This window comes from Chaetura pelagica, unplaced genomic scaffold (genome assembly GCF_000747805.2).
Source record: "Chaetura pelagica isolate M959 unplaced genomic scaffold, ChaPel_1.0 scaffold863, whole genome shotgun sequence".
Classification (NCBI taxonomy): Eukaryota; Metazoa; Chordata; class Aves; order Apodiformes; family Apodidae; genus Chaetura; species Chaetura pelagica.
The window spans coordinates 135,172-162,902 of NW_009952875.1; the positions used below are offsets into that span (position 1 = coordinate 135,172).

The following is a 27,731-nucleotide window of genomic DNA, read 5'->3' on the forward strand; positions in this document are numbered from 1 at the left end:
GGAATGCAACCCTTCTAGTCTAAAGTCTTCAAGGTTGTGATACATCATGGTGCTACTTGTAGCACACTTGCTTACTTCTTAAATCAGTCACTTCAAACGCTTTCTAACTTCTGCTGAGAAACTGTGGTCTTTGTCCATGCCTGAAGATGAAGAGTTCTGAATCTGTTGTCAGAAACATCCTTACTTGTTTTTCTTGGAGGGGAACTTAGACAAACGATAGCTGTTTTGTAAGCTTTCAGTAGGTCAGTTAACAAATTTCAGCTGACAAGCTTTGGTCTTTGGCTTCTTTTATTAATACACATGCACTAGCTAAAGTGGTAGAAGTCATGAAGGAAAGATGTAGCTAAAGTCATGCCAGACTTTGGGGTTGTCTTTATAAAGGGCTGACCTGTGTGGAAAACACGGTATATTAAGTTTTCACACTTCATGCTATGTGTCAGTTAAAGTGCTGCTAAGTGTTGACCTTGTCAGTCTTAGAACATGTATCTTTTTTTTTCTGTGAGGCAGGATAGCTAGTGTATGGAGTAAGGACGCAGTAGCTAGATGGCTGTATCAGAACCTGATGTTTTTGTCCATGATATGTGCATTCCAACACACTGTACAGGCTGTTCCTTAGTCATGCTGCTACTATTAACACAGAGAGTCTGATGTAAATAAGTAAACTGAAACCTAACCATATGTAAAGCGACTTTTTACATACATTTATTTAATGTATTTTTAAGCATATACAAGATTTATTGTCTGTCTTGTATGTACAGCCTTGTGGTTTTGGACCTAGCTTGCAGCAGTTTCTAGTATTGATGTTGGCATGTTGTTTGTACCTCATTGGAAGTAGCTTAGCTGAGCAACATAGTATGAAAATGTGTTTAAGTAGTTTCAGTAAAAGATTTTCAAACTTAGCATTTGTGAAAATTTCAGGAAGAACAGTTTACTGTAGCTGAACAGTAAATTCCTTGTTTTTTTATAAAATTAGTGCTTTTGCTTGAAACAATGGGTTATATCCAGAGTCAGATTTTGGATTACACAGATCTGATCAATGGCAAAAGCTGATAAAAGCCATGAAGTGTTAAAGTTTGTACTTCAAAACAATGTTTTAGTAATCTCACAGCTTAAAATATAGTCTTGTTCCATGTAGAAATACCTTTGTGGGAAACGTACTTTTTTGGCTTTCTCTAATAAAAAACTTTTATTGGTGATTACAAAAGGTAATTTTGTAACAGTCATTACAGAGGAAATTTATAATTTGTGCCTTTATGAAGTTGAACAATATTTCATGTTTGATTTTTTATTATTATTACTTTTATTATTATTAACATTTTTTGCAAGGACTTCAGGGTTGCATGGAGGGATTTTTTTGAAGAGGGAATATTAGTGTTCAGTATCCAAGCAGACTGTAGTTTCAAAACTTTTGTTTGTAAGAGTGGCATGAAAAGCAATGCAAAAGCTGAGTGTCCAAGTAAAAAGAATGTATAATCAAGTAACATCAATTGACTTCTGCTTGTGAGTGGTCATGTGATGACTATAGCAGCTGGTCAGCCTAGTGGTACAAAAGTCACCCTTGGAGCTTGTGCCATTTTGTTGAGATCAGTGTCTGCTGCATCATCAGCTGCTGTGTTTCAATTAGAATTCTTTTGGAGGTGTGCTTTGGGCTGACTCATACCACTCTTTTTTCTTTGGTCTTACTGTTTGTGATACTGATGCAGAACCACATGCAGAAATTAAGAGGCTGTGCCAGGCTGCTGACCACATATGTCTCCTCATCTTGAGACGTGCCTACTACTGATGGCCAGGGTATCTCACTGTCTTGTGAGGTAATTGCAAATTATCACAGGTTCTTCTAGAGAAAGCTGGCATTAGCCTTTCATTTTTCTTAACATGCTAAACTAGTTCCTGCCTGTGTAGCAGCTGTTTCACAATCCATCATCTTACTGGTGAAAGGAAAGCAAGAATTTCTAGAAGCATAGGCAGATGCAAGTGTGGGTGGCAAAATATACATCCACCTAATTTAAATTTGTGTTGGCTTCTGAGGTACCATTTATCAAGCTCTCAAGTTCTTAACCACTGCTGTTGCTTTGGTGTTCTGTCACAGCAATGTAATTGTAACAGTAATGCAACTGTTTGAGGGGCCATGCTGTAAGCTTGGTGACTGTGATGGTTTGAGGTAAAAACAAAACCCTCAAAGGTGTTGGTTGACAGAGATGGTAGGATACATTCATGGAAATAAACGAGCAGTGGGTGAGAAAGACATTCAGCATGCTATCTACTGCACTTATGTCTTGAATACTTGGATTTTACTTGCTTAATTTTAGATGTTTAAGTTAGTCATGTAGGCTCTTTTATACCAAAGGACAAGGAAAAAGCCCTGTGTGCCTGTTTATACATTGGTTGGCTACAAAGGAATCCTTGCTGATTAACATTAAACTTCTAAGCATTTGAAGCTGGGTTTGGGACACAAAGACCACACTGCAGTTCAGGGTTACCTTGCACTTACTGTGTATTTAGGGGCTTGATCATGTAAGAATTCATCACAGAGAACTAGTGTTCCATGTGTTAATAACCTAGTGTACTTTGTAGTGGGTTTTTTTGGGGGTAAGGAAGCCATTAGATTAATGTCTGAATTGGTATATCATTACTATTTAGAAGGAGGGGTGGCTCATAAGAAAACCCTTGTTGAGACAAATGTTTACAGTACAAAAAAAATAATTTTATGTAGATAAATTTAATGCTTTCTGATACAGGCTCTTTTTTGCATCACTGTCAAAGGCTGAGAATTCATAGATATTTTTGTTTCTGCAACCATTTGTTAATTTCCCCATGGTATTTATGGTGGGAAGTGTAAGTCTTATCTTTTTCTTTTAGGTTGACAATTGCATTTTTCGCACTCTCTGGTCTGGATATGTTGGATTCCTTAGATGTGGTGAACAAAGATGATATTATAGAATGGATTTATTCCCTGCAGGTCCTTCCCACAGAAGACAGTGAGTGAGTTTTTAGTTTTTTTATTGATATTAACATCTTGACTTTTGCGTTTCACCTGGGGAATACTGGATGGCTCTTGTTTTTTATAATCTATAAGGTTAACCTTCTTGAAGTGCTTTCCTGATAATTTCAGAAAGCAATGTTGAGAATTCCTCTAATGTAATAAAGCTAGGGAAAAAAAAATATATACAAGGTGAAGCTATTTAATTAGTTTGAAGCTAAAACAGTATAGAATAGTAATGAAGTTGCATCTTTAAGCATGTCAGAGGAATGTTTCACTTGGTTTTAAAAAGAAATGGCATATGTTCACAGAATTACAGAATGGTTTCAGTTGGAAGGAACCTTAAAGATCATCTAGTTCCAACCTCCCTGCATGTGCCGGGACACATCCCACTAGATTGGGTTGTTCCAAGCCCCATCCAGTCTGCCCTTGAATACTTTCAGGGATGGGGCTTCCACAGCTTCCCTGGGCAACCTGTTCCAGTGTCTCACCACGCTCACACTGAAGAATTTCTTCCTAATGTCTAATCTTAATCTCCTCTCTTTCAGTTTTAATCCATTACCCCTTGTCCTCTTGCTGCATGCGCTTGTAAAAAGCCCTTCCCTGCTTTCCTATAGCCCCTTCAGGCACTTAAAGGTGCTCTAAGGTCTCCCCAGAGCCTTCTCTTCTCCAGGTTGAACAACCCCAACTCTCTCAGCCTGTCTCCATAGCAGAGGTGCTCCAGCCCTCTAATCATCTTCATGGCTCTCCACTGGACTTTACCCAGAAATTCCCTGCCCTGCTTACGTTGGGGACTACAGAATTAGACATGAGTGGGGTCTCAAGAGAGATGATTTAAAGGGGGAGAATCACCTCCCTTGACCTGCTATGTTGTATAGGTAGTGCGAGTCTAGCAGTGGTTATGTTGATTTCCACTAATAGTAGCTATACCAAGAGCTCTGAGCACAGGTGTGGTTATTTGGAACAATTTTTGGAAAATGGAACATGTAAGGTTGAGAAGCAAAAGGGATAAACATAGTTTTTGCTTTAAAATGAAAAATCAATTAGTTAGGTCTGTGAAGACCCTTTATTAAGGTTTTTAGAAGCAGTAAGGCTGTTGCTGCATCTCAGCCATCCTCAGATTGGAAGATGCAGAGCAGATCTGAGCTGAGGAGGGAGCACACAGGATTTATCCCTTTCCCAGTGACTTGACCAAAGTCAGGGAGGTGCTATGGGTATGGATAGTACTGGCAATTTTTTCTGGGGTAGCATGGGTGAATGGCTAATAGAAGGGGAGGGGGTAAAAGGGGTGGGAAGTGTAGGTGAAGCTCTGCGGTTCTATGACAGCAGGTGCCGGCATGTTAAGTGTTTGTGTGTGAATAGCTCCAGGTCTCTAGAGAAGTGGTAATTCCAGGTGCCTCTCCGTAGAATCAAGAACATGTGTTTTGTGTGTTGAATAGTTGTAGAAAGAAGATTCTGCATTTCCTTATAATATCTAGTCTAACTATATGCTCCCTAAAAGCAGTTTTATGATGTAAGCATTAGAAAGTGAAGATTGCTGATGGTTAATTTTTACAGTAATAAAAAGATCCTGTTCTAGTGACTTAAAACTATCAGACCCCCCCACTCATTAGCTCAAATGGATTTGTTTTTCTTGTATTGTATTACAGGACTGATTATACAAAATTAGGGGTTTGGATCACGTAATTATTCCCACAGTGTTTTTAATTGCATGCAAGTTCCTGTCTTCTAGCTTTTAAAAGAAGTTTCCAGGGTGTACATGCATTGTTTTTTAAGAGTTGCTCACTTTCTTGTTTTCATCCTAGTCTTCAGGAGTATATTCTGAAATAAGTGAAGATTTAAAGAAGAGATACTAGAATAGGCATATTTTTGTTTGCTTATCTTTGATAGTATGCAGTATTTCTTAGTAAGGTGCTTGTTTTTTTCTACTTACCCAGTGTTTGGCATAGTCTTATTGTCAAGAGCCTCCTAGGGAAGACCATATAAATCTCAGCATGCAGATGCAGAGGCTAACAGTCCACAGCACAGCTTAAGTGTGCTTCTTCTTTTCCTAGTTATCGTGTCTTAAGATTGCAGGACAGTAGTTCAGTGAAGGGTGCCTTTGGCAGTGTATTCTGTGCTTTTATATACTAAATCTCCCCTTTCTACCAAAAGAACAAACTTCCCTCCAATCCTGTAATTTTATATCACATTGTAAGAACTCTGTTCTTCTGAAACCCTCTTGCTTTTGGTACTAAAACTGTCTGGTCACTTAATCCCTAAGATTTCAGTATTATTTTTTTCCATTTTTGTTTCATCATTAACAGACAACAGATGATGTAAAGTGTAAATGATACCAACAGCAGTATCACAGAATCTTAGGGGTTGAAAGGGAGCTCGAAAGATCATCAAGTCCAACTCCCCTGCCAGAGCAGGATCACCTAAAGCACATCACACAGGAACACGTCCAGGCAGGTTTTGAATGTCTCCAGAGAAGGAGACTCCACAACCTCTCTGGGCAGGCTGTTCCAGGGCTCTGTTACTCTCACAGTAAAGAAGCTTTTCCTGATCTTTACGTGGAACCTCCTATGTTTGCACCCATTGCCCCTTGTCCTATCACTAGACATCACTGAAAAAAGCTCATCTGGTTGATGATGCTGCATATGAGGTTAGTCAGTGCTGTGAGGTTTTGCATGGAATGCAACCCTTCTAGTCTAAAGTCTTCAAGGTTGTGATACATCATGGTGCTACTTGTAGCACACTTGCTTACTTCTTAAATCAGTCACTTCAAACGCTTTCTAACTTCTGCTGAGAAACTGTGGTCTTTGTCCATGCCTGAAGATGAAGAGTTCTGAATCTGTTGTCAGAAACATCCTTACTTGTTTTTCTTGGAGGGGAACTTAGACAAACGATAGCTGTTTTGTAAGCTTTCAGTAGGTCAGTTAACAAATTTCAGCTGACAAGCTTTGGTCTTTGGCTTCTTTTATTAATACACATGCACTAGCTAAAGTGGTAGAAGTCATGAAGGAAAGATGTAGCTAAAGTCATGCCAGACTTTGGGGTTGTCTTTATAAAGGGCTGACCTGTGTGGAAAACACGGTATATTAAGTTTTCACACTTCATGCTATGTGTCAGTTAAAGTGCTGCTAAGTGTTGACCTTGTCAGTCTTAGAACATGTATCTTTTTTTTTCTGTGAGGCAGGATAGCTAGTGTATGGAGTAAGGACGCAGTAGCTAGATGGCTGTATCAGAACCTGATGTTTTTGTCCATGATATGTGCATTCCAACACACTGTACAGGCTGTTCCTTAGTCATGCTGCTACTATTAACACAGAGAGTCTGATGTAAATAAGTAAACTGAAACCTAACCATATGTAAAGCGACTTTTTACATACATTTATTTAATGTATTTTTAAGCATATACAAGATTTATTGTCTGTCTTGTATGTACAGCCTTGTGGTTTTGGACCTAGCTTGCAGCAGTTTCTAGTATTGATGTTGGCATGTTGTTTGTACCTCATTGGAAGTAGCTTAGCTGAGCAACATAGTATGAAAATGTGTTTAAGTAGTTTCAGTAAAAGATTTTCAAACTTAGCATTTGTGAAAATTTCAGGAAGAACAGTTTACTGTAGCTGAACAGTAAATTCCTTGTTTTTTTATAAAATTAGTGCTTTTGCTTGAAACAATGGGTTATATCCAGAGTCAGATTTTGGATTACACAGATCTGATCAATGGCAAAAGCTGATAAAAGCCATGAAGTGTTAAAGTTTGTACTTCAAAACAATGTTTTAGTAATCTCACAGCTTAAAATATAGTCTTGTTCCATGTAGAAATACCTTTGTGGGAAACGTACTTTTTTGGCTTTCTCTAATAAAAAACTTTTATTGGTGATTACAAAAGGTAATTTTGTAACAGTCATTACAGAGGAAATTTATAATTTGTGCCTTTATGAAGTTGAACAATATTTCATGTTTGATTTTTTATTATTATTACTTTTATTATTATTAACATTTTTTGCAAGGACTTCAGGGTTGCATGGAGGGATTTTTTTGAAGAGGGAATATTAGTGTTCAGTATCCAAGCAGACTGTAGTTTCAAAACTTTTGTTTGTAAGAGTGGCATGAAAAGCAATGCAAAAGCTGAGTGTCCAAGTAAAAAGAATGTATAATCAAGTAACATCAATTGACTTCTGCTTGTGAGTGGTCATGTGATGACTATAGCAGCTGGTCAGCCTAGTGGTACAAAAGTCACCCTTGGAGCTTGTGCCATTTTGTTGAGATCAGTGTCTGCTGCATCATCAGCTGCTGTGTTTCAATTAGAATTCTTTTGGAGGTGTGCTTTGGGCTGACTCATACCACTCTTTTTTCTTTGGTCTTACTGTTTGTGATACTGATGCAGAACCACATGCAGAAATTAAGAGGCTGTGCCAGGCTGCTGACCACATATGTCTCCTCATCTTGAGACGTGCCTACTACTGATGGCCAGGGTATCTCACTGTCTTGTGAGGTAATTGCAAATTATCACAGGTTCTTCTAGAGAAAGCTGGCATTAGCCTTTCATTTTTCTTAACATGCTAAACTAGTTCCTGCCTGTGTAGCAGCTGTTTCACAATCCATCATCTTACTGGTGAAAGGAAAGCAAGAATTTCTAGAAGCATAGGCAGATGCAAGTGTGGGTGGCAAAATATACATCCACCTAATTTAAATTTGTGTTGGCTTCTGAGGTACCATTTATCAAGCTCTCAAGTTCTTAACCACTGCTGTTGCTTTGGTGTTCTGTCACAGCAATGTAATTGTAACAGTAATGCAACTGTTTGAGGGGCCATGCTGTAAGCTTGGTGACTGTGATGGTTTGAGGTAAAAACAAAACCCTCAAAGGTGTTGGTTGACAGAGATGGTAGGATACATTCATGGAAATAAACGAGCAGTGGGTGAGAAAGACATTCAGCATGCTATCTACTGCACTTATGTCTTGAATACTTGGATTTTACTTGCTTAATTTTAGATGTTTAAGTTAGTCATGTAGGCTCTTTTATACCAAAGGACAAGGAAAAAGCCCTGTGTGCCTGTTTATACATTGGTTGGCTACAAAGGAATCCTTGCTGATTAACATTAAACTTCTAAGCATTTGAAGCTGGGTTTGGGACACAAAGACCACACTGCAGTTCAGGGTTACCTTGCACTTACTGTGTATTTAGGGGCTTGATCATGTAAGAATTCATCACAGAGAACTAGTGTTCCATGTGTTAATAACCTAGTGTACTTTGTAGTGGGTTTTTTTGGGGGTAAGGAAGCCATTAGATTAATGTCTGAATTGGTATATCATTACTATTTAGAAGGAGGGGTGGCTCATAAGAAAACCCTTGTTGAGACAAATGTTTACAGTACAAAAAAAATAATTTTATGTAGATAAATTTAATGCTTTCTGATACAGGCTCTTTTTTGCATCACTGTCAAAGGCTGAGAATTCATAGATATTTTTGTTTCTGCAACCATTTGTTAATTTCCCCATGGTATTTATGGTGGGAAGTGTAAGTCTTATCTTTTTCTTTTAGGTTGACAATTGCATTTTTCGCACTCTCTGGTCTGGATATGTTGGATTCCTTAGATGTGGTGAACAAAGATGATATTATAGAATGGATTTATTCCCTGCAGGTCCTTCCCACAGAAGACAGTGAGTGAGTTTTTAGTTTTTTTATTGATATTAACATCTTGACTTTTGCGTTTCACCTGGGGAATACTGGATGGCTCTTGTTTTTTATAATCTATAAGGTTAACCTTCTTGAAGTGCTGTCCTGATAATTTCAGAAAGCAATGTTGAGAATTCCTCTAATGTAATAAAGCTAGGGAAAAAAAAATATATACAAGGTGAAGCTATTTAATTAGTTTGAAGCTAAAACAGTATAGAATAGTAATGAAGTTGCATCTTTAAGCATGTCAGAGGAATGTTTCACTTGGTTTTAAAAAGAAATGGCATATGTTCACAGAATTACAGAATGGTTTCAGTTGGAAGGAACCTTAAAGATCATCTAGTTCCAACCTCCCTGCATGTGCCGGGACACATCCCACTAGATTGGGTTGTTCCAAGCCCCATCCAGTCTGCCCTTGAATACTTTCAGGGATGGGGCTTCCACAGCTTCCCTGGGCAACCTGTTCCAGTGTCTCACCACGCTCACACTGAAGAATTTCTTCCTAATGTCTAATCTTAATCTCCTCTCTTTCAGTTTTAATCCATTACCCCTTGTCCTCTTGCTGCATGCGCTTGTAAAAAGCCCTTCCCTGCTTTCCTATAGCCCCTTCAGGCACTTAAAGGTGCTCTAAGGTCTCCCCAGAGCCTTCTCTTCTCCAGGTTGAACAACCCCAACTCTCTCAGCCTGTCTCCATAGCAGAGGTGCTCCAGCCCTCTAATCATCTTCATGGCTCTCCACTGGACTTTACCCAGAAATTCCCTGCCCTGCTTACGTTGGGGACTACAGAATTAGACATGAGTGGGGTCTCAAGAGAGATGATTTAAAGGGGGAGAATCACCTCCCTTGACCTGCTATGTTGTATAGGTAGTGCGAGTCTAGCAGTGGTTATGTTGATTTCCACTAATAGTAGCTATACCAAGAGCTCTGAGCACAGGTGTGGTTATTTGGAACAATTTTTGGAAAATGGAACATGTAAGGTTGAGAAGCAAAAGGGATAAACATAGTTTTTGCTTTAAAATGAAAAATCAATTAGTTAGGTCTGTGAAGACCCTTTATTAAGGTTTTTAGAAGCAGTAAGGCTGTTGCTGCATCTCAGCCATCCTCAGATTGGAAGATGCAGAGCAGATCTGAGCTGAGGAGGGAGCACACAGGATTTATCCCTTTCCCAGTGACTTGACCAAAGTCAGGGAGGTGCTATGGGTATGGATAGTACTGGCAATTTTTTCTGGGGTAGCATGGGTGAATGGCTAATAGAAGGGGAGGGGGTAAAAGGGGTGGGAAGTGTAGGTGAAGCTCTGCGGTTCTATGACAGCAGGTGCCGGCATGTTAAGTGTTTGTGTGTGAATAGCTCCAGGTCTCTAGAGAAGTGGTAATTCCAGGTGCCTCTCCGTAGAATCAAGAACATGTGTTTTGTGTGTTGAATAGTTGTAGAAAGAAGATTCTGCATTTCCTTATAATATCTAGTCTAACTATATGCTCCCTAAAAGCAGTTTTATGATGTAAGCATTAGAAAGTGAAGATTGCTGATGGTTAATTTTTACAGTAATAAAAAGATCCTGTTCTAGTGACTTAAAACTATCAGACCCCCCCACTCATTAGCTCAAATGGATTTGTTTTTCTTGTATTGTATTACAGGACTGATTATACAAAATTAGGGGTTTGGATCACGTAATTATTCCCACAGTGTTTTTAATTGCATGCAAGTTCCTGTCTTCTAGCTTTTAAAAGAAGTTTCCAGGGTGTACATGCATTGTTTTTTAAGAGTTGCTCACTTTCTTGTTTTCATCCTAGTCTTCAGGAGTATATTCTGAAATAAGTGAAGATTTAAAGAAGAGATACTAGAATAGGCATATTTTTGTTTGCTTATCTTTGATAGTATGCAGTATTTCTTAGTAAGGTGCTTGTTTTTTTCTACTTACCCAGTGTTTGGCATAGTCTTATTGTCAAGAGCCTCCTAGGGAAGACCATATAAATCTCAGCATGCAGATGCAGAGGCTAACAGTCCACAGCACAGCTTAAGTGTGCTTCTTCTTTTCCTAGTTATCGTGTCTTAAGATTGCAGGACAGTAGTTCAGTGAAGGGTGCCTTTGGCAGTGTATTCTGTGCTTTTATATACTAAATCTCCCCTTTCTACCAAAAGAACAAACTTCCCTCCAATCCTGTAATTTTATATCACATTGTAAGAACTCTGTTCTTCTGAAACCCTCTTGCTTTTGGTACTAAAACTGTCTGGTCACTTAATCCCTAAGATTTCAGTATTATTTTTTTCCATTTTTGTTTCATCATTAACAGACAACAGATGATGTAAAGTGTAAATGATACCAACAGCAGTATCACAGAATCTTAGGGGTTGAAAGGGAGCTCGAAAGATCATCAAGTCCAACTCCCCTGCCAGAGCAGGATCACCTAAAGCACATCACACAGGAACACGTCCAGGCAGGTTTTGAATGTCTCCAGAGAAGGAGACTCCACAACCTCTCTGGGCAGGCTGTTCCAGGGCTCTGTTACTCTCACAGTAAAGAAGCTTTTCCTGATCTTTACGTGGAACCTCCTATGTTTGCACCCATTGCCCCTTGTCCTATCACTAGACATCACTGAAAAAAGCCTGGCTCCATCCTCCTGACACTTGCCCTTAACATATTTGTAAACATTGATGAGGTTGCTCCTCAGTCTCCCCTTCTCCAAGCTAAGGAGACCCAGCTCCCTTAGCCTTTCCTCATCAGGGAGATGTTCCACTCCCTTCATCATCTTTGTGGCTCTGTGCTGGACTCTTTCAAGCAGGTCCCTGTCCTTCTTGAACTGAGGGGCCCAGAACTGGACACAATATTCCAGATGCGGCCTCACCAAGGCAGAATAGAGGGGGAGGAGAACCTCTCTTGACCTACTAACCACACCCTTTCTAATGCACCCCAGGATGCCATTGGCCTTCTTGGCCACAAGGGCACATTGCTGGCTCATGGTCATCCTCCTGTCCACCAGGACCCCCAGGTCCCTTTCTCCTACGCTGCCCTCCAGCAGGTCAGCCCCCAACCTGTACTGGTACCTGGGGTTGTTCTTCCCCGGATGCAAAACTCCACACATGCCCCTGTTGAATTTAATCAAGTTTCTCCCTGTCCAACTCTCCAGCCCGTCTAGGTCTCACTGAATGGCAGCACAGCCTTCTGGTGTGTCAGCCACTCCTCCCAGTTTAGTGTCATCAGCAAACTGGCTGAAAGCACACTGTTCCCTCATCCAGGTCATTGATTAAGATACTGAATAGTATGATAGGTATCGGATGACTAGATGTTCAGAAGGGAATGTATACTCTCCTGTAATGTCTGCTTGCAATAAGATGCATTTACTTTCTGTTTTTTAGTCCTGGGTGTGTACAGTACTGTTAAACGTCAGATCAGAGCGTCCCAATGGTTAGGAAATCTAGTAAGGGAGCTAGGAGACCTGCATGGTTAAAGGAACTGCTGGGCAAACTTAAGTGGAAAAGGAAAATCTACAGATCATGGAAGGAGGGGCTGGTCACTTGGGAGGAATATAGGACTGTTGTCAGAGGATGTAGGGAGGCAGTTAGGAAAGCTAAGGCCTCCTTGGAACTTAACCTTGCAAGTCAGGTTAATGATAATAGAAAGGGCTTTTTCATATACATAGCTAGCAAAACTAGCACTAGAGGCAATATTGGCCCACTGAGGAATGAGGTGGGATCCCTGGTGACAGAGGATATAAAGAAGGCAGAGGTGCTGAATGCCTTCTTTGCCTCTGTCTTTACTCCTGCAGGATTCTCCATGAGCCCCAGATTCATATAGCTCCAGAAGAAGTCAAGATAGATGAGGAGTTTGACATGGTAGATGAGGATTGGGTTAGGGATCAGTTGAGTAATCTGGACATCCATAAATCGATGGGTCCGGATAGAATGCATCCAAGGGTGCTGAGGGAGCTGGCAGAGGTCATTGCTAGGCCACTCTCCATCATCTTCGGTAAGTCATGGGTAACAGGAGAGGTGCCTGAGGACTGGAGGACAGCAAATGTCACTCCAGTCTACAAGAAGGGCAAGAAGGAGGACCCGGGTAACTATAAACTGGTCAGCCTCACCTCCATCCCTGGAAAGGTGATGGAACAACTTGTTCTTGTCACTATCTCCAGGCACATCAAGGACATGGGGGTCATCAAGAGCAGTCAACATGGTTTTATCAAGGGTAAATCATGTTTGACTAACCTCATAGCCTTCTATGAGGAAATTACTAGGTGGATAGATGATGGTAGAGCGGTAGATGTGGTTTATCTTGATTTCAGTAAAGCATTTGACACCGTCTCCCACAGCATCCTTGTAGAAAAGTTGATCAGGTATGGGTTTGGTGATCAGGAAGTGAGGTGGATTAGGAACTGGTTGAAAGGAAGGAGTCAGAGAGTTGTAGTCAATGGGGCAGAATCTGGTTGGAGGTGTGTGACTAGTGGAGTCCCACAGGGGTCGGTACTGGGACCGGTGTTGTTCAACATCTTCATCAACGACCTGGATGAGGGTATAGAATGTACCCTCAGCAAGTTTGCTGATGACACTAAGCTGGGAGGAGTGGCTGACACACCAGAAGGCTGTGCTGCCATTCAGAGAGACTTAGATAGGTTGGAGAGTTGGGCGGGGAGAAACATGATGAAATTCAACAAGGGGAAGTGCAGAGTTTTACATTTGGGGAAGAACAACACCATGTCCCAGTACAGGTTGGGGGCTGAACTGCTGGAGAGTAGTGTAGGTGAAAGAGACCTGGGGGTCCTGGTAGACAGGAGGATGACCATGAGCCAGCAATGTGCCCTTGTGGCCAAGAAGGCCAATGGCATCCTGGGGTGCATTAGAAAGGGTGTGATTAGTAGGTCAAGAGAGGTTCCCAATGGCATCCTGGGATGCATTAGAAAGGGTGTGGTTAGTAGGTCAAGAGAGGTTCTCCTCCCCCTCTATTCTGCCTTGGTGAGGCCGCATCTGGAATATTGTGTCCAGTTCTGGGCCCCTCAGTTCAAGAAGGACAGGGACCTGCTTGAAAGAGTCCAGCGCAGAGCTACAAAGATGATGAAGGGAGTGGAACATCTCCCTTATGAGGAGAGGCTGAGGGAGCTGGGTCTCTTTAGCTTGGAGAAGAGGAGACTGAGGGGTGACCTCATCAGTGTTTACAAATATGTAGGGGTTGAGTGTCAGGGAGATGGAGTTAGGCTTTTCTCAGTGATGACCAGTGATAGGACAAGGGGTAATGGGTGCAAATTGGAGCATAAGAGGTTCAAGGTGTATATCTGAAAAAAATTTTTTTTACTGTGAGAGTGACAGAGCACTGGAACAGGCTGCCCAGGGAGGTTGTGGAGTCTCCTTCACTGGAGACATTCAAAACCCACCTGGATGCGTTCCTATGTGATATACTCTAGGTGACCCTGCTCTGGCAGGGGGGGTTGGACTTGATGATCTTTCGAGGTCCCCTCCAACCCCTAGGATTCTATGATTCTATGATGATAATTAGCAATCTCTTAGCAGTAGAGCTCTGGCTCCTTCTTTTGGCCTGTTTGAAGAAGTAGCTAAACTCTGGTAGGCTGCAGCAGTGAAGATTTTGGGTTCAAAATGTTAGCACATCTCTAGTTAAAGAGAATGGTTTCTAGCTTGATGGATCAGAATTTTTCCAGGGGGAAAAAACAAACAAACCCATTGCTTTTAAAGAACCATTCTATTGCAGCTTCTGCATGCATGCTGATAAATCCCTTGTTCCAGGGAAAATTTATTCTAAACATTTCTGTTATAACACTTCTATTAAGTAGTTTTGGGAATTATGAGATCCAATAATCTTAAGTAAGCATGTTGTACTTCATTATTTTCGGCTCCAGGACTGAAAACCTATTTAAAACTTTTATTTTATATTGAAATATATTTCTATTAAAAAATAAATCCTGTAATTCTTACCAGAAAAATAAGTCTCTTTACTTTTCATGTTTGTCCCTCCAGAGCTTCCATATCCATAGGAAAAAGGAGATTTGCTTTTATTTAAAGTAATTTTTAAGATGGCAAATTCAAATTATTTTAAGAACTACTGCTACTACAGTTGTATAGTTCCCATGGGTGGGGGACAGAACAGTTGATGCTCTTAATAGCTGTTTAGTTGTATCAATAGCTATTATAAGTAGTTGTACTGTCTGGGATATAATTAATTTTTTCCATAGTAGCCTATATGCTGTAGTGTTTGGGATTTTTACTAAAGAAGAATTGGTAACACACCAATTTTTAGCTATTTTTTAGCTGGTTTAGCTATTGCTGAGCAGTGCCTGTGCAGCATCAAGGCTCTCTTTTTCTGCTCCCTCTCCACTCCTTCTCCTGAGCAAATGCAGCCAGGGAACACAGCCAGGACATCTGACCCCAGCTGACATGAGCTATACTGCATACCATCTGATGCCATGTTTAACACTGAAAACTTAAGGAAAGGGAGAGGAGTGATGTTTGTGTTCTAGCATTTGTCTTTCTGAGTAACCCTCATGCATGCTGAGGCCCTGTGTTCTGGGAAGTGGCTAAGCAGTTGCCTGGCCAATGGGAAGCAGCGAATGAATGTATCCTTTGCTTGTGCCCACAGCTTTTGCTTTGCCTATCAAACTTTATCTGTCTCAATCCATGGATTCTCTCTCTTTCTCTGTTTTCTCACTCTCTGACCAGAGGATGAAGTAAGTGGGTGGCTGAGTGGATGCTTAGTTTCTGTTTGGGGATAGCCCACCACAGTAGGGAGCTACAGAACCTGGTAGAAAATGCAGAATGTGGTGGTTTAAAATACTACTTAGAGTCTCACAACATACTGTGATGGTTTTGGTAAGATTTTTGTATTTATTGTTACATGATATATCAGATGGTTAACTTTAATTCAGAGTTTTGTAGCCTTTGAAATTTTTATGTCAAACTAAAGCTTATGAATACAAAGTGGTGAGATCTTCACCTTAATGAGTAAGAAAGCAAAGATACATGCTTGAGCCTAACTGAAATGCATTGAAGGAAGCTAAAGATTAGTGTCTGTCAGGATTGACTGTGTTCTTCTGTGGGTTTATTGTAATGATTCAAACAAATAATGTTCTTTAAGTACCTTAATTTCAGCCTGAGTGTTTTAAGAGGCTATCTCAATACCAATTCTAATTAGGAGGAAATGGCATGTCACTCACATGAGCCAACCCTCCCCCAGAAGCAAGGGTACCATCCTTAACTGAATGCTTGGTCTTATGGCTGTTTTCTGCTTGTTTGAAGGGCTCCCTGTCTTCCATAACTCTTGCAAATTGTTTGGATTTATATTCCATAGATTTTGGCCATTGTTACTTTTTCTTCACTTTTAGTAAATACTCTACTTAGATACATGGCTAATACTTGTGTTTGTTTTCTTTGTGAACTACCTGCAGAAAAACTTCACTGTGTTTCCTTTGAGAAGAAAGACAAAATCTTGAAAAAATCTCTATCCATTTTGAGGAGGGTCATGCTTTTCTACAAACCTCATCAGAAACAATATGTATTTAAAATAAGACATAGTTTTTACAGTGTTAATGAAATTGGAAAGGGTTGACAAAAGACCCTGTTTCAATTACTTCTTAGGATTCTTGTCATGTCGGAGCTTTACTGTTTTTCCTTTCATAAAGCAACTCCTAGACAGAATTTTAAATGTATTTTAGCTATCTGAAAGTGCTGCTCTTAGCAATGCAAGAATATGATATACTCCCTTTTCTTGCTGGTCACACATGAAAACAGGTTAGCATGTTTGAAAGACAGCGAACCTAGAGCTCTGTACTTGAGTAATCTAATTACAGACAAACAGTGTAGGCTCATTCCTCTGTCACATTCATCCATCATGGTCTTCCATACCAACACTGGCACTTGTTTGACCCTGCTTCAGAGCTGGCTTAGCTTGCTTGAGTGGCAGAAAAGCATGCATTTATTTATCTAAAGCATGCCTCTATTTATGTAAGGGTAGCTTTGTGTTGTGTTGGTAAGCTGTGTTGGTTGGGAGTGCTCGTGGCAGCCCAGTAAGGGAGAGGCAGGAAGATTGTCCGTTTTGACAGCTGGCTGCTTCATTAGCTTTGCTGTATTAAGAAGTGGCACCAAAAGGAGAGGCAAGACGTATTTCATTTGTGGGTCTGATCCCCCAGGACCCATGCATAGCAGGCTGAAAACCATTACACTACATCAGGGACCTAAAACTTTCTTGTGTCAAAAGTCTACAGTTAGATATGTGATAATGCTTCTTCTTTATTTGTGTGTCAGTACTGAAAATAATGGATAAAAAGTAATTTACTTTTTTAGATAATTGTTATATGTGAGCTGTCTGATTATGAGCTTCTTGTGCAGAAATAGGAATTTTTCCTCCAACATAACCTTCTCATACATTTGCAGTATTTATCTGTATCAATAAAGTTACATTTTAGAGAACAGAACTCTGATGTATCCTAGTGCTTTGACTGGTAAGAATAATTTTTAACACTAGTTCAATAAGAATTGCTTAAGCTTGCCTTTATCTGGATGTAATTATTCTGTTGGCCTATGTTAAAGCTATATTTTTTTTTTACATTGAGATGATTTTACATTTTAATTATGAATTAAGGACTTCCTGACCTGTGCACACATAAGCAACATGTTTTTCTTCATAGGAAAGTCTCAGCTCTTAATTTAAAAGTGGAGTCTTTTACTTTGGAAAGGGATAGATCTTTTTATTTCTGTTGTCAAATGTGGAAGGTTTTTCCAGGTGTGTTTTTGTTCAGCTTGCAATAGTCATACAACAACTGATTAAACATTTCATACCTTTTGGTCTGTCTTAAGCTCTTCAGGAAGTGTTTAAATATGTGTACCTCTTGAAAGTGAACACTAGGTGGTACCGTTTCATAAATTGCAGTTATCCTTCATCCTTTAGAGGGACCGTGGTGGAGCTGAAAGGGTTATCAGTTTTTTATAAGAGATATTAACTACGATTGTATCCTTTTAATTAGGATATATTTAGTTTCTAATTCTCTTTCTGATTCTGACAGGATGTTTGTGGTTCAGGAAAGTAAGCAAGACTTTGATTAGAACTAGTAAGCTGTTACATAAGAAATGGAAGTACTTTGCCATAAAATAGTAAAAACAACTTCTTAGAAGGTGATGTGCATAAACTGAAAGACAGCGTTTTTCCATAATTTATCTTTGGTTCCTATTTGGTTTTGAACTTGGATGTTCACTGGAAGCTAGGAAAAAAAAATATTTGAGACTAGATGTTGGTTTGTCCGAGTCATCTGATTAGAAATGAGCTGTTTTCACTTCCTGTTTTACACTTCCTTTATCAGCTCAGCATTCTATTTTTTAATTCAGGAACTGCAAGTAGAAATTTAGCAATTCCCTTGTAGTAACAAGGGTCTAGGAAGCACCTATTGCATGCACATTGATGACAAAGTTTTTTCGTTTGGAGAAACGGGTAAAATTCCCTTCAAAGATTATGTAGTTGTAAGGGCATTGAAGAACCATGCTGTTCTTCTCTCTGCAGCCAGTATGTGGAGTGTAGGGTTGGAGATCAGAAGCCACTGGCATAAAAAGTCAAAATAGATTTTAAATTAGTAATAGCAAAACAATTACAGATCCAGCATTTTAGAATTACCAATGCTGGTTTTCAGTTGATAGCAGTTTGGTAATACTAGAAAAGTTTTAAAATTGAACAACTAAAGGGAATAAGAAATCCTGATTCCATGAATGTACTTCATTTTCATGCTCTTTTTCACAGTAGTTGTAAAGTCACTTTGTTAGCCAATCCAAGTGACCCATGTACAGCACACTGCACTTGGGTTTCACACTGCCATTTCTTCCTTTATAGCAAGTTATAAGCTACAGTCTAAAAGGCCTGTGATGTGGATTAGTCTTTCTGGGATGAGTGCTTCCGTTTGGCAACTGGCAACTGAATTTTGCTTGACTGCAGAGTTGTTCTAATTGTAGCATATTTTCAGTTGCAGCTGGCCAGAACAGCCAGTGGGCAGGCAACTGTTTTCTGGGTGAAGGATTTCCATGAGTGCTGTTTCAAAGTGAATTTTGTACTCTACTGAATCACTTAGGACACAGATTCATTTTTACTGAAAATGGGCCAAGTGAATGGTATTGGGGTTTTTTTCTATAGCATCACCAGGGAAATCTGGTATTTAAGAAGAAGGAATTTTAGATCTTCCTTAGTGATCCATTCACATTGTATATTTCTTCAAATTCTGATGCTTTTTGGGCAGTGTCCTTCAGAATATTTGATTATTCCTTAAGGTTAACATTTATTATGCTTTCCAGAACTTGTTGCAACATAATATGTCACTCTACCCCTGTAGAATCACTAAAAAGTACTCTGGATCAAAAGATGGAGGAAATGGAGAATTGCAGGTGGTGGGTTTTTTTCTGTTGAATGATAGTTCACTCCACGTAAATTAAATTCAAGGGCTTGTCTGCTGGAGAAACTTGCATATATTAACCACATTAAAGTACTTAGACTGATAAAAGATTCTAGTTTAAATGTTACCTACATGCAGAATGTATGTCAAATTAGTAGCTAATGTGCTGATAAATGACACCAGAACTGGTAGTCCACATTGCATAGTGATCTTTTTTAGGACTTTCAGCTTTAGAACTATTGTTGTTTGGTTAATCAGGTGCAATTTCCTCTAATATCTTTGAAAATTTTTAGTTTAAAGACTGAAGGACTCACAAAAAAAAATATTTAGGAACACCCAAGTCCTGTTGATCTATAGAATGACTCAACTTTTACTTTCAGAGGGGCAGGAGTGAAGTCGTTGGGTTTTTGCCATACAGGAACAGCTTTGAACCCTGCAGACCTGTGCTTAGCTCTAGGCAGTAGTGCACGCTGCCGTATGCTGCATGCTCAGTACTGTGACAAATTATGCTGCATCACTAACAGATATGTTTGATAGCTGCGATGTTCTTGTACTTGTGTTTTGGGTGAGAGAAGAATTGCTCCAATTAAAAATGTGACTTTCATATAATTTAATTATTTCACTCCAACAATATTGAGTTAGGTTGGTGCTAGCTTAAAACTGCAGTTTGTCCTTGAATATGTTACAAAGTATCAATTCAGTGTGGGGAACGGACCCAATTACCAGGCAGGAATAATTTGGCACTTTTCTAGGGGAGCAATCTTGTGTTTTATTTTTGGTTTTTATGTGTGAGAGCATGGAATTCAGTGCTGTGCTGATATGAACACTGTATTTTCACCAAATTAAAAAAAAAATAAAATGTTGCTTTATCATTACAGCAGGATCAAGTTTTCTTGTGGTTTTCTTTGTCTTTTTTTTTTTTTTTAGTTAATCAGAGTGATAACAAACTGAGGTTGGGAACATGCTGAAAGATACATTCAAACTCTAGTAATACTGTGAATAGTGTTGAACTAACAAGTCTTGATCTCGATCAGAGAATATGGCTTATAATGAGTGTTTCAGCAATACAAGTTAGTTGAGTCTTTTTTTTTTTTTTCTTTTTTTTTTCTTTTCCAGGATCAAACTTGAATCACTGTGGATTCAGAGGCTCTTCATATTTAGGGATGCCATTCAATTCCTCCAAGGTCAGTTAAGTGTGTGTGTGAAATATTTGCAATTAGGCAATAAATGATCTTGTGTCTTTTTTTAGAATACTAACTGCATAATTGCATAAAATCTGGAAGGCAGATATGTTTGCACTATTGAATACACTGAAATGTTTGCAGAACTTTTAAGAAACGTGCATAAGAAACAACAAAATGCTGCCACTTGAGTTTCCAGGGCAGTGAGGAAATTGACGTAGAAATTGTGGCTGGTCTCAGTGTAGTCTCTCTACCCCTTCTTTGATCTGCTACTCAGTTGGTGAGACTTTTCTAATTCAAGAATTGTCACCTGGTAGAGAAGGGCAGAATAGCTCCATATTAAGTGGTGAAGCACTTCAGGAAGTTTTCCTGTGATGAAACATGCCCATTTGATTTCACCCAGTGTCCACTCAAACACAGGCAAGGCTCTGCTCATCCCAGTTTGTTGTAATAGGGGATGCTTTGAGGCCCATGGAGCTGAAGTTCAAGAGACTTAAATCTGTACAAAAAAGAAAGTACTCTTAATACATGAGAGAAAGGAGGTTAGCAGAGACTGCTAATGGTGGTACAGAAGGTCTGATATATTTGGAAGAGGGAAGGACAGGCCAGTGTGCAGGAAGGACTTTGAAGAGGAACAGTGGTTCCATCCCCCATTTGAGAGCAAAGAGTCAAATCTCACTAAGTGGTGGGTGCAAAATCTGGAAGAGCACTGGATTAGCAGCAAGTATTTGATTTTTGTAGCAGACAGATAGGAAGACTTAAATATAAATTAATAAATCTTAGGATCTGAAATTTAAAGCAAGTATGGACATCAGGTATACTAATGACTGTAGCTGATTGTAAAAATGCTTGAACTACTTTGAGTTTGAATGCAGCAGCCTGTTTTGGCCTTTTATTTACGCTTAACATCATAACCTTATGCTTCTGAATAACTTGTGAAGAGTTATGTATTGGAGTAATAACTGATATGCCTCTTTGTGTAGCAAGTCAGCCAAGTACTCATACCAATAACATTCAACAGTTGTGCTTTCTAACAAGTGTAAAATAATTCTTGAGGGCTTTTTATGGTTCTGCACTTTGTGCTACAGCAGTATGTGACAGGCAAGGTAGATTTTTTGTTTGCTTTGTTATTTATCCTGTTTTACACTACAGATCGTGTCTGCTGTGAGCTCTGACTGTAGTAGCAAGATTAACTAATCATCTCTTTTAATTGGAATTAACTCAGTGGCAATCCAACCATCCACTGACCTTGAAGGAAAAAAAAAATAATCAAAATCAGTTTAAAACCTAAACTGTTTGGGATCTGTAGTGGTGATTTACTGGGATACTTTGTTAAAAACCGCAGGCAATAATTTCACTATACTTGTATAAGAAAAAGTTTTATTTTACTTAGAAGGAAGATCATTGTCTTTGATAACAGTCACCTAAGGAAGTGGAGTTTGTCACACTATTCTCATGGCATAACAACATTATTAAATGAATAAAATGGTAATGTTAGTAAACTGAGATAATAAATAATAAAAAAAATAGTAATGTTTCCTCAAAGGTCTGGGTCAGTGCCGTGCTGTGTAGTACATTAAATCAGTGCGTGCTATTGTGAACCTTTTTCAAATCCTTCTCAGGAGGATATTCTCTGCATATAGTTCTAAGGTCTTGTAAAGACTTCTGAAGACAAAAAGTCTGTAAGACTGGCAAATGATTGGCATCGTTATCCCTTCCCAGCAATTTCTAGTGTTTTAATTTAACTCTAAACTTTGAATAGCACACGCTTCATGCTCAAAAGTTCTCTTTTCAGGAAATGTGTTGCCCTGTGGCTCATTGGTGTCTCATAATGTGTTAGATGATCTAGAAGTAGAATTGTGAAACCTGTGTAAGTTAGCTACAAGGTCCTTATCTGTAAAGAGTCTTTTCAGATGGCTTTGCTTTTTATTCAAACATTGCAATACTTTTTTCATTGCATCTGCATTAGAGGGATCAGATCTGCTTGATTTATTAGCATACAAAAGTTTAAAGTGTTTCCAGCAGTGTTGCTCTGAAAGGTTATGAAATAACTCCGAAAAAGACAATAGAAAGGGCTTCTTCAAATACATTGCAGGTAGAACTAACACTAGAGGCAATATAGGCCCACTGCTGAATGAAGTGAGTGCCCTGGTGACAGAGGATATAAAGAAGGCAGAGGTACTGAATGCCCTCTTTGTCTCCGTCTTTACTGCTGCAGATTCACCCCAGGAGCCCCAGATCCCTAAAGCCCCAGAAGAAGTCAGGATGAAGGAGGAGTTTGCTTTGGTAGATGAGGATTGGGTTAGGGATCAGTTAAGCAGTCTGGACATACATAAAACGATGGGTCAGTATGGAATACACCCATGGGTGCTGAGGGAGCTGGCAGAGGTCATTGCTAGGCCACTCTCCATCATCTTTGTTAAGTCATGGATTGAGGACTGGAGGATAGCAAATGTCACTCTAGTCTACAAGAAGGGCAAGAAGGAGGACCCAGGTAACTATCGGCTGGTCAGCATCACCTCCATCCCTAGAAAGGTGATGGAACAATTTGTTCTTGGCACTATCTCTAGGCATATCAAGGATGAGGATGTAATTAGGAGCAGTCAACATGGTTTTACCAAGGGTAAGTCGTGTTTGACTGACATTAGAGCCTTCTATGAGGAAATAACTAGGTGGATAGATGATGGTAGGGTGATAGATGTGGTTTGTCTTTATTTCAGTAAAACATTTGACACTGTCTCCCACAGCATCCTTGTAGATAAATTGAGGAAATGTGCTCTTCGTGATCAGGTAGTGAAGTGGATCATGAACTGGTTGAAAGGAAGAAGTCAGAGAGTTGTGGTCAATGGGACAGAATCCAGTTGAAGGTCTGTGACTAGTGGAGTCCCTCAGGGGTTGGTACTGGGAGTGGTATTCATCAATGTCCTGGATGAGGGAACCGTGTGCCCTCAGCCAGTTTGCTGATGACGCTAAACTGGAAGGTGTGGCTGACACACCAGAAGGCTGTGCTGCCATTCAGTGAGACCTGGATGGGCTGGAGAGTTGGACAGGGAGAAACTTGATTAAATTCAACAGGGGCATGTGTGGAGTCTTGCATCCGGGGAAGAACAACCCCAGGTACCAGTACAGGTTGGGGGCTGACCTGCTGGAGGGCAGTGTAGGAGAAAGGGACCTGGGGGTCCTGGTGGACAGGAGGATGCCCATGAGCCAGCAATGTGCCCTTGTAGCCAAGAAGGCCAATGGCATCCTGGGGTGCATTAGAAAGGGTGTGGTTAGTAGGTCAAGAGAGGTTCTCCTGCCCCTCTATTCTGCCTTGGTGAGGCCGCATCTGGAATATTGTGTCCAGTTCTGGGCCCCTCAGTTCAAGAAGGACAGGGAGCTGCTTGAAAGAGTCCAGCGCAGAGCCACAAAGATGATGAAGGGAGTGGAACATCTCCCTGATGAGGAAAGGCTAAGGGAGCTGGGTCTCCTTAGCTTGGAGAAGGGGAGACTTGAGGGGCAACCTCATCAATGTTTACAAATATGTTAAGGCCAAGTGTCAGGAGGATGAAGCCATGCTTTTTTCAGTGATGTCTAGTGATAGGACAAGGGGCAGTGGGTGCAAACATGGGAAGTTCCACATAAAGATCAGGAAAAGCTTCTTTACTGTGAGAGTGACAGAGCCCTGGAACAGGCTGCCCAGAGAGGTTGTGGAGTCTCCTTCTCTGGAGACATTCAAAACCTGCCTGGACGTGTTCCTGTGTGATGTGCTTTAGGTGATCCTGCTCTGGCAGGGGAGTTGGACAAGATGATCTTTCGAGGTCCCTTCCAACCCTTAACATTCTGTGATTCTGTGATGCTTTTTGTGTGAAATGTCTGATTATTCTGATTGTTGTCCCCTGAAGTACATCCTCTTACTTTGACTCAGATGTTTTGTTGCGTTAGTGTGTAAAGTACATATTGTTGTGTGTAGGTACAACAAAAAATGTGGTAAGTGGTATTATAGTGAGTTTTAAATAATTACAGGGCATCTAGAGGATAAAGTTAGTTCAATTCAGTGATTTTATGGCGTTATTCTATTATGACATTGTTCTATTATGACATTAATCTATTCTATGAAATATCATGTTGGCCTCTGTGATTATGACTTGTAGTAATTCCTGTATGATCTCATATTTGCTTCTGCTGGTTTAATTTTACTGAAATATTGGCCATAATTGTTGGGATTTTTGGCTCTAAATGTTGTCAAGACATCAGCTGCATACCATTATGTTGGACATTCTGTCATTTCCTCTGGATTTTTTAGTTACTGCATATAAAGATACATAGCAGTGTACCATCTTCTCATATAAACAATTAAACTACTTGGCACATGGTAATTGTGGGATAAGGGAAAACTTAGTAATAAAGTTCGTTGTGTCACCTACAAGCAGCTGTTCTTCAATGCTGAGACCACCTCTGTGATTGTCCACATAATGATGTGGACAAAATTGTGTATCCTGGCAGACATTTCTGCATTACTTGTACCTAAGTATTTTTTCATGCTCAAGGACAGAAGCAGATGGCAGTACTAGTTTAGCTGTGAACTTCATTATTGTATGTACAGGCAAAAGACACTAGTGTTTACTTCCTATGCATGGTACAAGTATAGTACGTATTACCTCTTAAAACTACAAGGCTCGTAAGGTTTTACACAGCTCTGGTGTTGCTGAAACAGTGTCTTTGGAAAAGCGGTGTGCTACCACTGTGTGTTGGACGTGTGTGTAGGAAAGGAAGTATAGGCAGAATTTGTACATTGTCCAAGTGCTGTAGTGATTGATAGAATTTGTTTGGGGAGGATGGTATTACTTCATTTAATGAGCATACAGTGTATGTGGTTCTAGCACCTCATCTGCAACCTGTTTTTCCTGCAGGGAGTAATAGTGTAACAGAAACGCTCATATGCTGTATTCACTTTAAAAAAAAAAAAAAAAGCATTATTTAAGTTTGTTTATAGGATACCAAAGCTTTACAGACAATATGGAGTTAACATGTGTATAGAAAATTACAGTTAAAAAACAAAAAATCTTGTGAAGTGGGAATTTACTTTATGTAGACATTGTGTGAAAAAATGTGACTTGAAGGAGATTGTTTTTTGAGAACTATAGATTTTCTGTTTCTTGACTATTCAAGCAAATTTTCAGTAGTTAGAGCATTTGGGGAGAGTTTTCATAAATATAATGCTTAAATACAAGTCTAAATATCCTTACAATATAATGTTCCTGCCTAGTGAATGTTATCTTCCTCTGGAAATATTTTCAGATGTAAAGTCAAACTCTTTCACTATAATACTGCTCAGTTATTCCTGATGTCAATATTGTTTTGAAGATGCAACTACCTATAAAAGTGTTTAAACAGCAGTGGTGAACAGTAAACATTGATTTGCAGGCTCCAGCATTTTCAGTATTTGTATGAAATGAGCAGAAGCATCTTCTAAACTCCCTCTGCTCTGGGATATTCCAAGTAGGAAGAAACAAATGTTCTTCTTATTCCAGTTAAACTTCAATTATACAGATGTTTGTAAACTGTTTTCTTTGTCATAGCTGGGACATTCTGTAAGGGATTGGTCCTAATACCAGAGAACCTTGGAAGATATTTCAGTTGACTAGTATGTGTCTTGTATTTGTTTTGACAAAATATGTGAAAAACTTCAGCTACAGAGCTGGGACATTGAGAATCCTTTTAGGGCAATAACTGTTTCAGATTTGGCTTTCCAAAATAGAGGCCTACTTTGCTTAAAAGTATACTAATCAATTACATTAAACTGAATACTCCTGTGTATCAAGGAAAATTTCTATCACCTTGTAGGTCTGGATTTTTTGAGTAGAATTTTACATTTGAAGTAAGCTGATGGATCACAAGAGTTAAGCTGCTAATAATACATTTTTTTAAATGGAAAGTATTCTGAAAATAAGATTTTTGATTCTCTTAGATTTAAAATCCCTAAAATTGGTGTGATGGGCCAGGTTGCTCCTTCTGGGATTACACTCAAGCCACTCAAGTTAGAAAAACATGTTTCATGACTGCAGCAGTTTTTTTATTATCTGTTTGAGGGCACAGCTGTCCTACACCAGTGGGGTGCCCCATGGGGAATTCTTGACTGGGACTAGTGCACCTGTCCTACAAGAAAAGGTTGGGAGACCTGTGAACATTGAGCATGCAGAAGAGAAGGCTGAGGGATTTTACCAATGTATATAAATACCTGAATGGAGGGTGCAAAGAGGGAAGGATCCAGCCTCTTTTCAGTGACTGTTTAATAGTGCTTACCCAGCTGTCAGAAAGCTAATGCCCAGTGGTGTGTCAGGATAACCCTAGATACAGTTGAGCACATCCCATCTTTTTGCTTAGCTCTTGCATAAATGTCTCTTGGCAAAGCATTTTTTCTAAAACTTGCTACTGAGCAACTGTTTACAAGGGTGGCAGAGCTGTGCAGTTGCTTAATTTGACTAGAAAAACTGAGTGGGATGCCTTCAGTTAATGAAACCATGACTGAAGGGAAAATAATGCTGTTTACCTCTTAACTATTTTTAAATGAATGCTTGGCTGTAATATGAGGTCTTATGATGTTTAATTTTCCCCTTTTTTTTTTTTTCTAGGGTCCAGGTATATCTCATCCCTATGATAGTGGGCACATAGCAATGACTTACACAGGTCTATCATGTCTGGTTATACTTGGAGATGATTTAAGTCGAGTAGATAAAGATGCTGTACTGGCAGGACTGAGAGCTCTTCAGCTGGACGATGGAAGGTAAAAGATAATTTATGTTCTTCAAATCTCTGGAAGGTTAATATAAAACCCAAATGTGGAATGAAACATAAGAAACATGTTTTTATGAAAGTAACAATATAATCTTCTATTTCTATTAGAAAATACTTCAGTGCATAGTAGTGTCAGTCATAGAACATGTCAGTTTACAGAAAGAAACAGCACTTTGTGTATAGATTTGCTTTTACATCATCAATGGCAGTATTTGCTCACAAATGTAGATACTTACTGCTAGGAAGTCAATGAGTTGGTTTATGTCCTGTTCTTGTCAAATGGCTATGTGTCACATAGACACCTTCTATACTTAGAACCTTTTTTGGTAACAAAATTGTAAACATGTAGTGTTGCATGTGTTGTTAGAAAGAAGAAGCAAACGCAAAACTTGAGAATGTTCAGAATGTGAGTAGTAAATACGAACCATACAATGTACAGTTTTTTGTCACTTATACCAGCAAACTGACCTTAATGGCCCAAGTCCTAATACATGTATACATATGAATATACATGTATTTGTGGAGGTGCCTCTTACATTGCTCCAAGCATTCCTATTATATGTTGGACCATTTTTGTTTCTGCAGTGTATCTGAAAAGGAGTTACTCCCAACCCACTGTCATCTTGAAGTGGTTACTTTAATCTTGCCAGATTACAGTAATAAGAGACATGCAGTTAACTTCTACATCTTTGTATTGCGCGTGTTTTGATTTACAGACTGAAAAATCTTACACATGATCCTGTGTTTTCTATTTCCT

At 39.5% G+C, this 27,731-nt stretch overlaps 1 protein-coding gene across 1 annotated transcript in view; it reads left to right on the plus strand.

Annotated features, from left to right (window-relative positions):
* The first annotated feature begins 5,613 nt into the window (after nt 1-5,613).
* PGGT1B (protein geranylgeranyltransferase type I, beta subunit) overlaps nt 5,614-27,731 on the plus strand; it is a 35,924-nt gene continuing 13,806 nt past the window's right edge. The window contains exons 1-4 of the mRNA XM_009995264.1: nt 5,614-5,687; nt 8,514-8,632; nt 20,133-20,200; nt 26,812-26,963. Coding sequence (XP_009993566.1) covers nt 5,614-5,687; nt 8,514-8,632; nt 20,133-20,200; nt 26,812-26,963 — 413 coding nt within the window. The remainder of the gene's footprint in view (nt 5,688-8,513; nt 8,633-20,132; nt 20,201-26,811; nt 26,964-27,731) is intronic.